Genomic DNA, 15,308 nt, shown 5'->3' on the forward strand with positions numbered 1-15,308 from the left:
TTTTAAAAAAAAAAACCAAAACAAAACTAGAGTTTCCCTAGGGTATCCTAGTACAAGATATTTCTTTATGAAACAAAGCTTTCTTTGTTATGAGGAATACCGTGGCAGCCTATGAAGGGCCCTCCTTTCTGATCACACTTTAAAAAAGATCCTGATTCCCCTGAATGTTAAATATTACTGCACAATAGATGCCGCTCAGGGTTTTTGTGGAAAATACTAGCAAAGCATGAAGCTCCTTGAGGTTTCAAACACCTCTTGGATTATCAGTTTCCTGTGCCATTTTCATTCTAGAGGGAAGACCTTCCTTGTAAGTGGGGCAAAGATGAATGCCCATTTTCTATGCTGTGTGAGATAAAAGGAGTTATCTTCCTTGAAGAACTAGAAGAATTTCTGTTGTGGTCTATCATAGTTATCCGATTATCTTCAGGAGCTGGGTGACAGCAACTTCTTCCAGTTAACATTTGCTTGTTGGTTTGGGGTTTTTTAAAAATTCACTTAAGAGTGCAGACGAGGTGCAACTTCATTTGTAACTCATAAATGATAAAGGTGCTTGGTCTTCATTGGAGTGGAGAGGTTTATGGAGTATAGTGAAGGTTTTTATATCAATGACCACTTGCACTTTTCAGTTCCAAGCAGTTTGCCAATGGTGAAGACCAACGTTGTTCCAATTTAAATGTGATTGTTAACAAGACACAGCTGAGGAAGGCTCTGTTACTTCCCATTCACCTTCCACAACAGGACTTTATGTGCTCACATTAGCTGATGTTCTTCAGAGGAGTTGCTGGTCCATCTCTGATTGTGACTTTCATTAGAAGTAGAAAACTCTACCTTCTCTTCTGAAGTGGTGAGATGTGAGCACTAATTCCTGGGAATATTTTCTGAAAACTCACTTTATACTGAAATAGAGCCAGCCCTGAAAGGTATTAGAAAGAGTATGACGAGGAGGAATTAAAAAGCACTGGGGCGTGAAAACATATCTCTTCAAGCAATTTTGACTCTGACCTCACTTATGCAATCCCATTCCTGCTGCTGCTGATTGTCAGAACCTTCCAAAATAGCAAGAACCTTCTCTAGAGCCTGTCCAGTCTCCTGCTAAGATCAGACTTCTGAAGGAAAGGGGAAGTGTCAGTATGTGGAGGTACCATTCTAGACAAAAAGCCGTCAGCAGTAGCCGACCTCCTTTTCTTCAGTACATAACCCATATTACTTGTGTGAACCTCTCAAGCAGAATAGGTCTATGCAGAGAAGGGCTGCAGGAGCAGTATGAGACAAAAATGCCAGTTCAAGACAGAACAGTGCTGTAAAGATGTGAGAATAGAAAGCCAGAATGGAAATATTATGAAAAAGGGTCATTAATACCATCTTACTCAGAAGCTCTGTCTAAAGCATAACATAATCACAGGCAGTGTCTAGTAATGATTTTACACTGAAGTCCAAAGGTTACAAAAAGATTTTAGTCCTTGCCAAAAGAAAGTCACTTTGTCATCTAAGGTACAGAAGAAATCAAATTCTTGCAGTGGTGCCAAATCTCTGTATGTAAAGCTACTTTTAGAGTCATATTAGTAAAATGCCTGTCAAAAGCCAGGGGAAAGTCTGGTTTAAAAAAAGGAAAATCTCACATGAATTTTCCAGATAGAGTGAAAATATATAGGCTGAAGCCGTCAGTGGATGGTAACAGCATTAAAGATCATTTGGGCTGCAACTGCAATATTGTCTTCAGAGCAGTTCTTAAAGACGGTGGCAGTGGTACCAGAAAGACATGTTTTAAAGGTGAGTCCACGCATGAGTCAGCTCGAAGAAAATGTCTTTCCTACTTTCCTCTCAGGCATGAAGTTTATAGCATGGAAAACAGTGTACTGCCTGAGTACAGAAGATGGTATTTAGCAAGATTTGGAATGGTATACAGCAGGGTGGGAGCTGAAAGTCACAATGATTTGAGAGTCATTTGCAGCTCCCAGACAACCCAGCATCTGGCTCCCACTGAGCAAAGGACTGGGTGAGAGTGGGGAGAATTACTGCCTCACACCAGGGCAAGACAGGGCCGACTGGCAGCATCTCCTGATTCCTGTTGACTTTCTGTGGGCACATTTAACCTGTAATTTGGAAAAGGAAAATACAGTCTGGCGGACATTCTTGAAGGGTTGCCAGTCCCAGATCTATCCATTGCATACCCTGCCAGAATGGGAAAAATAAGTATCTTACAGGCCAGTATCCACAGCAACAGACACTGGAATTTTATCTTTTCAATACATATAAAAACCCAAAGTAAATAATTACTTTTTCATTTTCCAGTTTTATAATAGTTATAATGACCTTTAGGTCAGGAATTTTCAGCAGTTAATGACTGCCTGGCTTTTTCTGTGGCGCTTGGTTTCTCCAGCCAGTCATTAACAGCGAGGAAAGTGCCTTCTCCAGTGGTCACTTTGGCTTAATCGTTACCTTTTCATGCTACAGAATATACCAGCTGGGAAATAAGTGTCTCCTATGCGAATGGGTCCATAAAGTGTTCCTTAGGTTTCATTTCTTTGAAAGAATATTCTGTTAGAATGTGAGAGTTTAATGTAAAAGATGATTGAGTATTATCCTCAGACCCAAGAAAGGTTAGATCTCTCTCAGGAATTGGGACTAAATAGCTTTGCAGTGATGCCCTTCTTCTTCTGAGGATGGTTTAAGGCCATAGATTTCAAAAGATTAAATCTTAAGAATTTATCTGTGTAATTTAAGTTCCCATACTATTCTCTTGGTACTGGAGCGCTTCGGAAATTATTTGTGGACACAAATATTTTCTTGTCCATCTTCTAGGATCACACAGGAACTGGACCTCTTTTTTTTCCTTTGATGGAATTTTATACGTAATCATTGTGACACTGAAAGTAGTGTGGCAACAGTGTCTTAAGAGTTAAAAATTATTTAAAAATCTGAAGGGAAACAACCCTGTGGAATGCCTGCCCTGCTCTGTTTGTCTAGCTAGCAGATCCCCCTCCCAACCACCCTCTCTATCTCAAAACACCTAGAAGCTGTATATGACTTTGTTAAGAGGAAGGTTCATTTATATCTGGAAATGACTTCATCTTGCACTTTATCGTAAGATAAAAAATGAGGTACTATGGAACAGAGGTATCTTCTGACCACCCTATTGAGCATACTTTGGTAAAAATTAACCAGAATGTGAGTAGATGCGTACATACATAAACCTTTGAACAGTCTTCAGTTGTCCTGCATTGTTATTCTTTATGATTTTAAATGCCATTGTTAAAACACAGTGTTACCTAAAAAAATTGTGAATATAGCTTTCCTTCATGGTGTATTTGAGCTTGAAAACAATTGTGTAAGAAATGCACTATTTGGAGGATAAATAAATTCACAAGAAAACAATAATGTTTTCTAATCCGCATATTGAATGTGTAGGGATCTCTACCAGTAGTCCAGTCTACTGCTTTTGCTGAGTAATCAGGTAGCAGTGAAACCCCTCCACTTGACTGGTAAAACAAAATGGGAATTTCTTCATCAGTAGATTTAAACTCATTATGGTGTCCCTTGAGGTCTCGGTATTAAACATGGAAGTAATGTGACTGATGAGCCTAATTTTAATGTTTTGCTGTGAAAGAGATACAGCTCCTCTGTAACTATTCTTGGTACTGTTAGCTTTTCATTTTACATCTTTAAGTGAAAACAGAGTGCACAACAAAACAGCAGGCACCGGCTTTTGCTTTAACAATTTTTTCACTTTTCAAGAGAAATAACAGCAGCAAAATATAGGTAGTGTTCCAGGAAACAGTCACTCAGGAGTCCCACAAGGGCTAGGACTGTGCTTTGTGGCTTCCTGACTCTTGGAGTGACACTTTTACTTTTAAGATGAGGCTTCATTTGTATTTTGAAAGTATGACAATCTACTACTCAGCAAGGCTGTGTTGTTTCTAAAAGGCTGGACTTGCTAGAGGATTTAAATCTGGTGAGAATCCAGTAATTCCCTTAACAATGGGTTTTAAAATCCACACCTTTAAAATAGCTTAAATCTTTAAACCTCAAGCTAACCTCAGTGTTAAAACAGCTGGCTAACCATTAGCAGAAATGGGAAAGGTCCAAACAAAAGGAGTGACAGTACTTGTGTGTTTCACTCTGCACTTAAATGGATCTTTTCCTCAGCTTCACAGCTAACCAGTGCAGGTAATCTATTGATTTTAAAGCTAGAAATTAACACTGTTCCTTGTAGGCAGAAACGTATGGGCTCATTATTAATTCTTTAGCATTACAATGCCTTCTGGCTCAATGTGTGTGCTAGTGACCAAGTGTAAACGCGTATTTATCATCCTGACCCTTAATCTGTTCCCAAAAACGTCCTTCCGTGGAGAAGAAACAGGCTTTCTAAAAGATCTGAGACCTTTTTTTGCTGCTGATAAAAAAATCTTTACAGCCTTTGCTGTAACTGAACCTTCAAATGTAAAATGTTGCAAATAATAGTTTAGAGTGTTCCTTTTCTGGAAAAAAAACCAAACCAAACACCAAACAAACAAAAACCCACCCCAAACCAAAAAAAACCCCCACTATTACACTAGTTGCCTCCACAAAAAGTCTTTCAGTTTTCTTTCATTGGGGCAAATTAGCCAGGCCTCCTTGGTACCTGAAGACATCTTCCCCCCTCCAAGACAACCTAACTTTTGAGTCCTTCATTTCCCCTGTTATTTCTAGTTTCTCCATTTTCCTGTGTTCCTTTCCCTCGACGGCAGTTTTAGATGTTGCTAACAGAATTCAGCTGCAGCGTAAATACAATCCTGGTAAGAGTCAGTGTACCAAATCCCTCACTAGCCACTGAACTTAGTGGGACAAAATTGTCCTTCACATAATTTTAATAGTGTCCATGGAGTAATTCCAGCTATCAGTCTGTCCTGCCGCCTTTCTGCGACTCCTTTTACCTCCATTGTAACACAAGGTAGAGGAGATAGGAGTGCTACAGCAGCTGTTATTGTTTGATCAGCAACACAATCTTTGCTGGAATTTCATTTCCCTTGCAGCCTAGCTACTAGAATACATTTGTCATCCATACTTTGTAGCAGACTTATATTTGCCTGTAATTACATACCAGTCTGGCAATACTTTATTGTTAACATAAAGTACTGCCATTTAAATCCCCAATCTTAAACTGAAGTATTTGCGAAACTCTGTAATTGCTAAAATAATAAAGCTGCCATTATTGTACGGGAAGTTTACAGCTTGTTACTGAAATACTTACATCGGCTTAACTACACCTGTATGCATTCCTTATGTTTTCATGTGTTGCTTAAGAGAAGGACAGATTTTTGCTGGGTGTAAGTTTCTGATACTTCCACAGAAGGGCTGAGATTCAAAGGGAGCTCTGGTGGTCATCTTGTCCAGCCTCCTGCTCAAGCAGGGCCACCAGAAGCAGGTTGCCCAGGATCATGTCCAGATGGCTTTTGAGTTATCTCCAAGGATGAAAACTCCAGAAGCTCTCTGGGCAACCCATGTCAGTGCTCAGTCAAAACTTGACCTCAGGTTTTCCAGCTTGTGGTCTGTTCCCATGTACTAAGAGGTCCATAAAGGATAAATAGAAAAGACAAGTTCGGTGTGGTTAAGCTCAATGTAATGGATCAAGATACTACTGCAAAGGCTTAGGGATATGCAAACCAGAAAAATAATGCATTTTGGTTTCATTTTGTGTTGGCCTTTTGCAAACAGAAAACCACTGAGCCTCTCTTGCTGTTTATTACTAATTCTGTGATTACTTTTTCTTTGCTTTTAGATAATTCTCCATGTATTATTGTTCTGCTCCTAAGTCTGATCAGGGAACACAGATTTCAGCATTGGAAACTTGGACATGAATGATAAGCAATGTTGCCGTGTTATTTTTCTTACAGGAAGCACAAAGCATCTATACTCAGTGTGTACCTGTCTCTGAAAGCTTGGGAATTTTTGCTAAAAATGGCATGGCCTCTAGCCCTTGTTCTTACACACCTGTACAGAATTTCTCTGCTCTCTCTGGGGGAGGACAGGGCACCTTTGAGTTCTTCCAGCAATCACCCTTGGACAATACCACTGACTGCAGGTGGTTCTGCATTACCCTGAAGACCTTCAGGTAAAAACAGATGTTCAGATTCTGTTGATACCTGGCAGATGACCGTGGGGTTCTGTGCCGTTCTGGCTGGCCATGAAGGAGCTGGTCTCCTCTCCTCACATGGCCACAGGTTCTCAGGGGTCCCTCCGGCCCCTTCTCCCTGCACTCGTCGCCACTGCCCCGGCCTAGGCCCGACCAGCCCCCCGCTGCGACACCTCCACACGCGGCCTATTTCTCTGGAACAGGTGTGAGGGGATTTTAACTTGGAAAGAGTCCGCGCGGCCTTCACTGGGGACGAGTTTGAGCAACGGGGCCCGGAGGGTGAGCGCCGCTGCCAGGACCCCCTCAGCCCACCGGGCGCCGCGGCCGAGGGGCGGGAGCCGTCCCTCCGGCACAGGTGCGTGGCAGGGGCCAAGCCACCGCCCGGTCCGGGCGAGCCCTCGAAAGCCTCTCGGCGGGCGCACCTGCCCGCCTCGCACCAACACCCCCGAGGCGGAGGTGCGAGGCCGCTCCCGGGCGGCCGGGGTAGGCCTGGGCCTGCCGGGCGGCGACTCAAGCCCGCGCGGCGCGGAGGGGCCGGGACAGGCCGGGGCCAGCGGAAGGGGTGTTTCCGCATGGGGCCCCGGGCGGGCCGAGACGGGGGAGCCGGGCGGGCGCCGCTCCGCTCCTCCCGCCGCCGCCAGCCGGCCCCGGCCCCCACCCGCCCCGCGCCGCCCGGCAGCCCGGCTCGCGTCGCTCCGCGTTGGATTGCTCGTGCCTGCCCGGAGCTGGCGGCCGCCCGGCTGGCGGCGCGGCCAGGCGAGCTCAGCCGAGCGCAGAGGCGGATTTTGAGGAACAATAACAGAGCGGGGAGCGCGGGACCGGCGCGGCCGCCCCGCCCGCCGCACCATGTACGCCTTTGTGCGGTTCCTGGAGGACAACGTCTGCTACGCCCTGCCCGTCTCCTGCGTCCAGGACTTCAGCCCCACGTCCCAGCTCGACTTCGATAACCAGAAGGTCTACACGGTGTACCGCAACCCCGAGGAGGCGGAGGAGGACGACGAGAGCCCCGGAGAGTGGGGCGACCGCCTGCTGCTCCACAAGGCCCAGATCCTGGCGCTGGCAGGTGAGGGCGGGCCGGGCCGCGGGGGGGGGAGAGGGGGGGCCGGGCCAGGGAAAGCCCCAAATGCGGCCCCCTCCCCGCGGAGGTGGGGGAGGGAGAGGAGGAGGGGGCGGCATCGCGCCGACACATGCTCAGAGCTCGGGCGGCACATGGCGGGCGGGGGGCTGCGGGAGGCCCGGGGGCGGGAGGGCACCTCCCGGGGCACGGCGGGGCCGGGGCGGCCCCAGGCCCGGGGAGGGCCTGCTGGCGGTGTGGGGGGGTCCCGCTGGGCGGCTGCTCCCGCCGGGCGGCGCCGCGCCCCTGCCCCCAACTCGTGGTGCTCCGGCGGAGCCGTTCCCAAAATAACGCGGGAGCCCCTGCTAGTACCCGTTGTTACACGGTGGGAGGGGATGGAGTCAGAAACTTTACCCCCCTGCTCGCCACCCCCAACAAAAAAAAAAGTTAAGGTTTTCGTGCACAGTGTATTTATAGTGCATGGAGTCATTTATATACCTTTGCAGTTTGGCGGCATGTTGTCACATTAGAAGGGTACTGTTTTATATCCACTTTGTTAGTTTAAGTGACTTCACAAATTGGAAGGCAGTAGTGGTACCAGACCTTTAGATACTCTGCCTGTTAAGCTTGGTTTTGCTACATTTGGTTTGTTCCATGTTTAACTTACAAATGCTTCTCTAGCTAAGAGGACCAATTAAAGTGTATATTGAGAAACAAGCCCATATTTTGGCCATTTAAATGAGTTCAGCCAGTGTAAGATGGTGCTTCTGCTCTGTGTTTCCCCTAAATCAGAACTTTTTGGCAGCATGTTGCTGTGAAGACTTTCTGTAGTTTTCTTGAAGCCACAGAAAACACTATGCCGTAGTCTGAGTTGACGTAGAAAAGAAGTTTTATGTTGTTTGTAGCAAATTACTGGCTAGCGTGGATTGGCCCAATAGGCTATTGAAAGACTGCAGTGACCATTTGAAGTGTCAGTCTGGGTAGCAAAGAGGACACTGGTTTCTGATCCTGACTCTTCCACCTGGGGAGAAATACTGGTTATGTCCGCTTCCCCAAATACGGAATGGGCTTAAGAAACCCCATTGTCTAGTATTGAGTTCTAAGAAGGCAACGCTGAGTTCTGCTCTCTAAACAGAGTAATTTGGTGTTAAAGGCTCATAAAACTCTAGTATTTTTTTTATTTTTGAAAATAATAGTTCCTAAACCAGTTCAGCCTGGTGGTGGTCTGTTTGGTCCCTGACTTGGTGACTTTGACCATTATGCTGTTTCTAGTACTGGCCATGAACAGATGCCTGGAAAGAACAAGAAACAGACAAATGTGTATGTTGTTTCCCTGTAAAGCTTTTCTGATTTCTGAATATTTGCAACTCCAGGAGTTGAGGAGAACTAATGAGAGAGCCTACCAGAGGAGTGGATAGTCCTGCCAAGTTTTTGTTGTCTTATGCCACCCTGTTTTGTTTGTCCTGTCTATAACAGAGGAGAATTGATGTAGGAAGTATTTCTTGCGAGTTACCCGACACATCCATGGAAGGCAGCAGTGTCGGTGTCCAGGGTTTGCTTGGCTTCTTCTCAGAGGCATCCCAGTTGGACTTCACCTTCCTCTTTCTCAACAGGAAACTGCAGCAGCAGTGCCCATTATGTTCGTCACATTCATCTCAATCTAACTAAAGTGTTTCAGAGAAATGTTGAGTAATAGGCATGTTGCTCACATGTTGAGCCTAACAGATTGCCTCAGTTTTCCAGCAGAAAGTGCACCTACTTTCTCAGTTCCCTTGTTCCAGGCAGAGTCTCTTCATAACTAAGAGAAGTACTCTTCTGTACAGTTTCTCTTTGTTTCATCTCTCTTGAACAGAACAAATCAGTATACATGGTTTCCTCCAGAGAACACAACTTGTTACCTGTATTAGTGATTTGCACTAATGGCTCCCCAGAGATTTAAATTCTACAGAAAATTCTCCTGATGAGCCAGGACCACAAAGAAACATATAGCTGTCTTTATTACATCTGTCACATCTCAGTGTATCTGACTAGATCTGTAATTTGCATGCTTGGAAAACTTCTCACCTGAACACCAAATGAATCCTTATTTCTGTTCTTCTTTCCACCCTGTACCATGTAAAAATATAATAGCTGAATTAATCCTTTGTATACAATATATGTTTACTTACTTTTAAAGTTGTCACTTTCTCCCCAGAGTTTTAATATTGGTGTTTGTTTTTTTTTAATGGATGAAGTCCCAAGGAGAAAAGTCAATGTTGCGTGAAGACATCTTAGCAAAATTTTTGTTTTATAGTGACCAACTATATTTTTACAGATTATGACAACTTTTTATGGCAAACACAACAAATCTGATGTTATGCAAACTGCTTTAGTTTGAAAAATAGTTTTACAAGTCTGCAGTAACATTTCACAGACTATAATAGAACTTTTCATTTAAAGGATTCCAGCCTACCTTAGCAGTAATGTAAATAATGTGTGTAAAGTTGCTTTTATATGTAAAATATACGTAGTAAGTTGGTTTTTGAATTCATGGAAGGAACCCTTGCCTGCACAAATTAGTATATCAGTGGCTTTAAGGATTTACTGCTTTGGTCCAAGGATTCCCCAGTAGGAACAGGCTTCAACCAAAGTCATGGTACACATATTAAATTAAACAAACAAACACAAAAAAGAATAACAGGGGGAAAAGTAATCTTTTTTTTTTTTTTTTTGAGCCTGCACTGTGTTCTTTTACAGTTTGAATAGCACCCAATTTTCATACACTGATTTAACAAGGCTTCTCAATTAGGCAAAGTTGTACCTATTTATATATATTTTCATGACCAAACACTGTCGGTGCAGTGGGAGTTAATCGTAGTCTGAGAAACAGATCCACTTGGTTTTCCTTTCTAGTGACCTAAAAAAAGGAAGGAGTAGAGGAAGAACACAGATATAAGGCCCATATTAGCATCTTGATTTTTCATTTTGAAAGTTTTCCTTTCCTATTTTGTTAAAGGAATTTAGATACTTTTCAAACTTTTACCCTTGTAAAGTAGGACTTCACACAGGATAAATACATGTTCATGCCCATAGTACAGAGTTTTATTGGAGCACTGGTTGTGTAAAGAGTTACTGAAAGAATTGTTCTCAGGGACAGTCTTAGAATCAATTCTTCGATCCTTTGTGCTGAGGTTGGATGATTGAAAGCCTGTACACTTGTGAGGAATGTTATTGTTGCTGCAGAGGGGAGAGCACTGCTATTGTAAAGGTATCACAACAATAAAAACTAAATTAAAAAAAAAAAAGGGAATTAAGGTGGGCATGCTCACAGCACCAAGTAATTGTGATAGACTTGGTATCTTGAGGAGACAAATACTACTTTTGAATACTTCAGTAAGAAGTAATATGTAGTAGTAGTACAGTGGTGTGATAGTTGAAATCTGAGCAGCTGTACGCTTCCCTTGTGTGTGCTTGCGCGTATGATTGAGAACTGCTGATAGTGGTGGTATGTGTTGGTCTGTGAACCTTTGACTTTTTTCAAAAGTTCGCTAAAGACTAGGGCTCAAACCAGACAGGTTAATCCCTGACTAAGACAGTTCTAGACCTGAGCCATAGGAAGGCATTAAAATTAATGTTTTGTGCTGTAAAAGTTCAGCATTTGATTAACAGGCAGCTGATGTTACATAGTAATAAATGAATAATTTTATTTACCTCTTGAATGGAAAATACAGCTCAGCAGACTAGAGTTTCACTATATAGCAGCTTTTTGAGGTGGTATGTTAGCCGGTCTATGTTGTTGAGAATACAAAAACAGTGGATGGCTTTTCAGGAAGAGTTTGAGTCTGTCTTTCTAATCATCCACACCCTTCCTTTTTTTCTTCTTTTCTGTCCTCTCCTCAAAATGCTGGAAAGCTGTTTTTCTGGTCCCTGTTCTTGAAATGTGTGCCACTTGCAACTTTCACATTTGTCCAATATAGTCACTAGCAGAATCTTGTCTGTAAGCATACACACCTTATATGAGCTAGCATGGTCCTTAGGTGACTCTGTTGGAACCTTTTCTTGCTTTGCAAAGTGATGAGTATTAGGTGGAATGAACTGAGGTTTGGAGACCTTTTAAAATTCACTACTTTGGGCTACATTTGTTAACAACTTAATAGTGACTGTCTTCTAATTGGAGGCATTCTTTCCTGGCTACAGTAAATAATTTTTCTCTCTAGCTGCTGCCTTCAACATTTTCCACCCACACAATCGTAACAAACGCATCTCCATCAGATTCTCCTGGCAATTCCCTAGCTGCCACATCAGATGTGTTAATACCTGTGTGCATCCATATTCTTTCTTGCCCCTTTATGAAATGTTATGCTCCACTTTTTACTAAAATAGGTTAGGCAATTTTTTTTTAGTCTTTAAAAGCTTGGACAGCTCATGGTGAGGTAATTTGCTGTGTATTTCAGAAAGATGTAAAATCTCTGTTCCCAGAACAATTTAAAATTAAATTATTCTAGGACTGAGTTTTGAATAAGGTTGAGGGTGGATACACACTAAGAAGTTGAAGCAGGCTTCTTCGATATGGATAACAGATGAAGGAAAGATCCTTTGTCAAGTGCTGGAATAGGTGAAAATTTACAAGGTGAGATCTTGGATTATATCAAGAATATACAGAACATAGGTCAGGAAGTGGGCTTGATGTATAACAGTAGTGTGAAGCTTTCATTGGTACTTCTGTAGTCTTGTACATCTTTGTGCCTTTTTTCCCATGTGCTATTTGGCATATACATGCATCCTGGGGAGCTGGAGTACATAGAGCAGGTCATGGCTGTGGCTGCTGTGTGCCCATGCTCCATCCCATCATAGCCCACATGTTGCATTTCCTTTCCCGGGGCAGTTTGTAGACTGAATGAACTATTGTGGTAGGGACAGCATTTGCTAACTCTTCGATCCTAGAAAGATCTAGATCTGTCCCCTATCATGATATGCAACTCATTTGGTGTTTGTCAGGGACCTGGGGAGAAATGGCACCAGGAAAAAAATAAGAAGGCGTGCAACTGCTTCTTGGGTGATCCCGAGTGTGGCCCTGAGTAAAGAAGTGCTGGGAGGAGGCTGTAGGAAACCTTCCAGTAGTGGTAATGGTTCCTCACAGACTCTTTCTAAGTAGCTTGACATTTTGTGGGATAGTTCCGGAGTGCCTTTGGGCAAGCTTGTGTGTCACTGCCCTTGAGCAGCAAGTCGTGGGCATTGGGTCTTGCCATGTGAATGGCCTTCTGCAGCCATAGAGAGAAAGTAAACTCGGCAGGTTGAACAGTGCTGAAATAACCTTATTCAAAATATGATTTAAAAATTTTTCTTTTTTTTTAACTTTCTACTGTGATATTTGAGGTGCATGGCCTACTTTGTCAGACACGTAAATGACGTGCTACTGCTGTGTTACCCTTTTACCAGGTGAAAGATCTGGCTCTATACAGAGGTTCATCAAATCATTTTATGTAACAGTAACTATATCACAATCTTAACTACAGTCCTGAATACGAGTGTGGCAGTATTCATAAAGAATATTTAAAGCTAAATTTCACACTCATTTTGTGTTTGATCCATTTCTGGTTTAATTCTTTCAAGCTGAAGGGTGGGGTTTTTCTCCCCTTCTAAATTATGCTGTAGGAGCATATCTGAGATATGAAGGGCTTATACAGTTTTTGGTTTTTTAGTGTCATTTCTGTTTGTTCAGTGTTGAAGTCTTAATATGGCACATTCATGCAAAGCTTAAGTGGCAGCAGCAAAAAAATTTTGGAATGTTTAAAACTGTGGCTGGTAAGTAGTGGCTTGGAATAACTCTTACGATAGTGGTGGTGGTTATATGTCATCAGCAGGATAAAGTGCCAGTAAAAAGGAATTAAAAAGCTGGGGTTTATCTGAGCAAGAAGATTTTACCCTTATATTTAGTTTTATATTTTCTTGTGTCACTGTGCTTATTCTGGAAATAAATAATCTTGGTTTTTTGGTCTTAAACCCTTCTCAACTGACCTGCTTGTTCCTCAGTCATGTTTGCTTTTTGCTTTATTCTAATAGTCAGAAGTCACTTATTTTTATCACATAAAGACATACACATGACCTAGGCTTTCTTTCTCTTGATCTTAGTACATACATTGCATCACATAACACAAGTTATGCTTGTAAATGCTGTATAAGCTTAACTATGATACAATAAAAGTATGAATTTCAGGATTTTAATAAAATTGACTTCAAAGATAGTATGGTTATGGTAGCTATGGTAACTAACACTGACTAATTAAAATATGCTAAAATTTGCAGGGAAGTGAAAAGGGAAAAAAATTTAAGTTAATGTTTTTGTTTTCATAATTTAACAGTAAAACATTTTTTCCCCCCAGTGAATTGCCTAAGTGCCAGTCAGTCAATTATTTGCTTTTTTTAAAAGAAACCCTTAAAAATAGTAGAGGCTGAACCACAATGTAATTTTTGTATGGAAACTAAAAAATGCATAAATCTACCCACCATTTCCATAGCAAGCTCATTCCTTGGGCAGAGATAGTTGCAGAGGCCTCCTGGAGTGTTCCCTGTAGGCTGCTGCTTTATCTGCTGAAGAGCTGGTAGGCAATATGTCCGTGGCTTTGTGGCCTTTGTGATCATGAAATTATAATCTGGGTTTGGTTTTAATATAATTTTACAGTATGACACAGACTGTCCAGTCAGGGCAGCCAGATTGACAAATTGTAGCTGTCACTGAGATTGCTGATCTGTTTAAATGAACTTTTGAACTTTTTAAAGAAAAGAATAGCTTTTATTATAAATAGTTTTTTTGTAAAATACTTACCGTGTTCAAACTTCCAAAAAATAACTCCCATATTTAAGTTTCATATGTAGGTACAGAGGAGCAATTTCAGAGACAGCAGTTCAACATCCTACTTGTTTTCAGGGTTTCTTCTTTTTAATTTAATGGTAATATTGTATTACTGTATTTGTTTCAGAAAGGATTAAGAGAGTTGTTCCATAATAGCTATAATCCTTTGTGTTCAACGTGTTCAGAGTATTGTACAAATATTAACAAATCTGCACAACGCTTCAGTGGGGTAGATGGGGACAGTAAGATGGAAAGGTTGAGTTATTCAAGGTCAGTATTTAAGTAAATATTGGATCCAGGATTAAAACTGTTGTCAGGCTTGTAAAGAGCATTATTTCCTGTTTCTAAGCACAATGTCTTTTCTTTACTTGTTCTTCCAGCTCCATCAGTTTCTGCTGCAGACACTCTAATACCACTAAAAGTTAAATGGAAGGGAGGGTTTTGCTGACAAAGGATAAAAGAATAATAATTAATTTCTAGCAGAGTTTTGGTTTTAAGCCATTTTCCTTTTGGTTAATTATTTTTGAAGAGACCTTGTATTAACTTTTGAGTTAAGAAATAGATTTCATATTAATAGTGGGAAATAAGAGAGAAGATATATCTAAGTTTTTCTTGCAGCACAGGTTGGACTTACATTCAGGCTGATGCTCCATAAATCTACGCTGAGGAGTACTAACTAAATTTGCTGATGACCCAAAATTGGGAAGAGCCCTACTCTTGAGGGCAGAGAGGCCCTGCAGAGAGATCTAGACAAACTAGAGAGCTGGGCAATCACCAGCTGTATGAAGTTTAACAAGGGCAAGTGCTGGATTTTGCACCTGGGGCACAGCAACCCTCGATGTACATACAGACTGGGGAACAAAAGACTGGAAATAAGCGCTGCGGAGAGGGACCTGGGGGTTCTGGTCGACGGCAAGTTGAACATGAGCCAACAGTGTGCCCTGGCAGCCAAGAGGGCCAACCATGCCCTGGGGGGCATCGAGCCCTGTGTTGCAGCTGGTCGAGGGAGGAGATTGTCCTGCTCTGCTCTGCACTGGCATGGCCTCACCTCGAGTACTGGGTGCAGTTTTGGGTGCCACAGTACATTAAGGATATAAAGCTACTAGAGAGTGTCCAGAGGAGGGCCATGAAGTTGGTGAAGGGTTTAGAGGAAAAACTATACAAGGAGTGGCTCAAGTCACTTGGTTGGTTCAGCCTAGAGAAGAGGCAACTGAGGGCAGACCTCATTGTGGTATGCAGCTTCCTCAAAAGGGGAGGAGGAGGGGCAGGCGCTGATCTCTTGTCTCTGGTGAACAATGACAGGACCCAAG

General features: G+C 42.6%; 2 protein-coding genes across 4 annotated transcripts in view; both read left to right on the forward strand.

The window, feature by feature from the left end:
* Window positions 1-15,308, forward strand: part of AGBL4 (AGBL carboxypeptidase 4) — a 991,536-nt gene that overhangs the window by 585,621 nt on the left and 390,607 nt on the right. The window lies entirely within an intron of this gene.
* The window catches only part of BEND5 (BEN domain containing 5), a 32,450-nt gene continuing 23,822 nt past the window's right edge, over window positions 6,681-15,308 (forward strand). The window contains exon 1 of one of the 3 annotated variants that reach the window (XM_075097668.1): window positions 6,681-7,175. In XM_075097668.1, coding sequence (XP_074953769.1) covers window positions 6,959-7,175 — 217 coding nt within the window. In that variant the 5' untranslated portion in view covers window positions 6,681-6,958. The remainder of the gene's footprint in view (window positions 7,176-15,308) is intronic. The other 2 variants (XM_075097669.1, XM_075097667.1) reach the window with 2 other exon arrangements.

The sequence above is a fragment of the Phalacrocorax aristotelis genome, chromosome 6 (assembly GCF_949628215.1).
Source record: "Phalacrocorax aristotelis chromosome 6, bGulAri2.1, whole genome shotgun sequence".
NCBI lineage: Eukaryota > Metazoa > Chordata > Aves > Suliformes > Phalacrocoracidae > Phalacrocorax > Phalacrocorax aristotelis.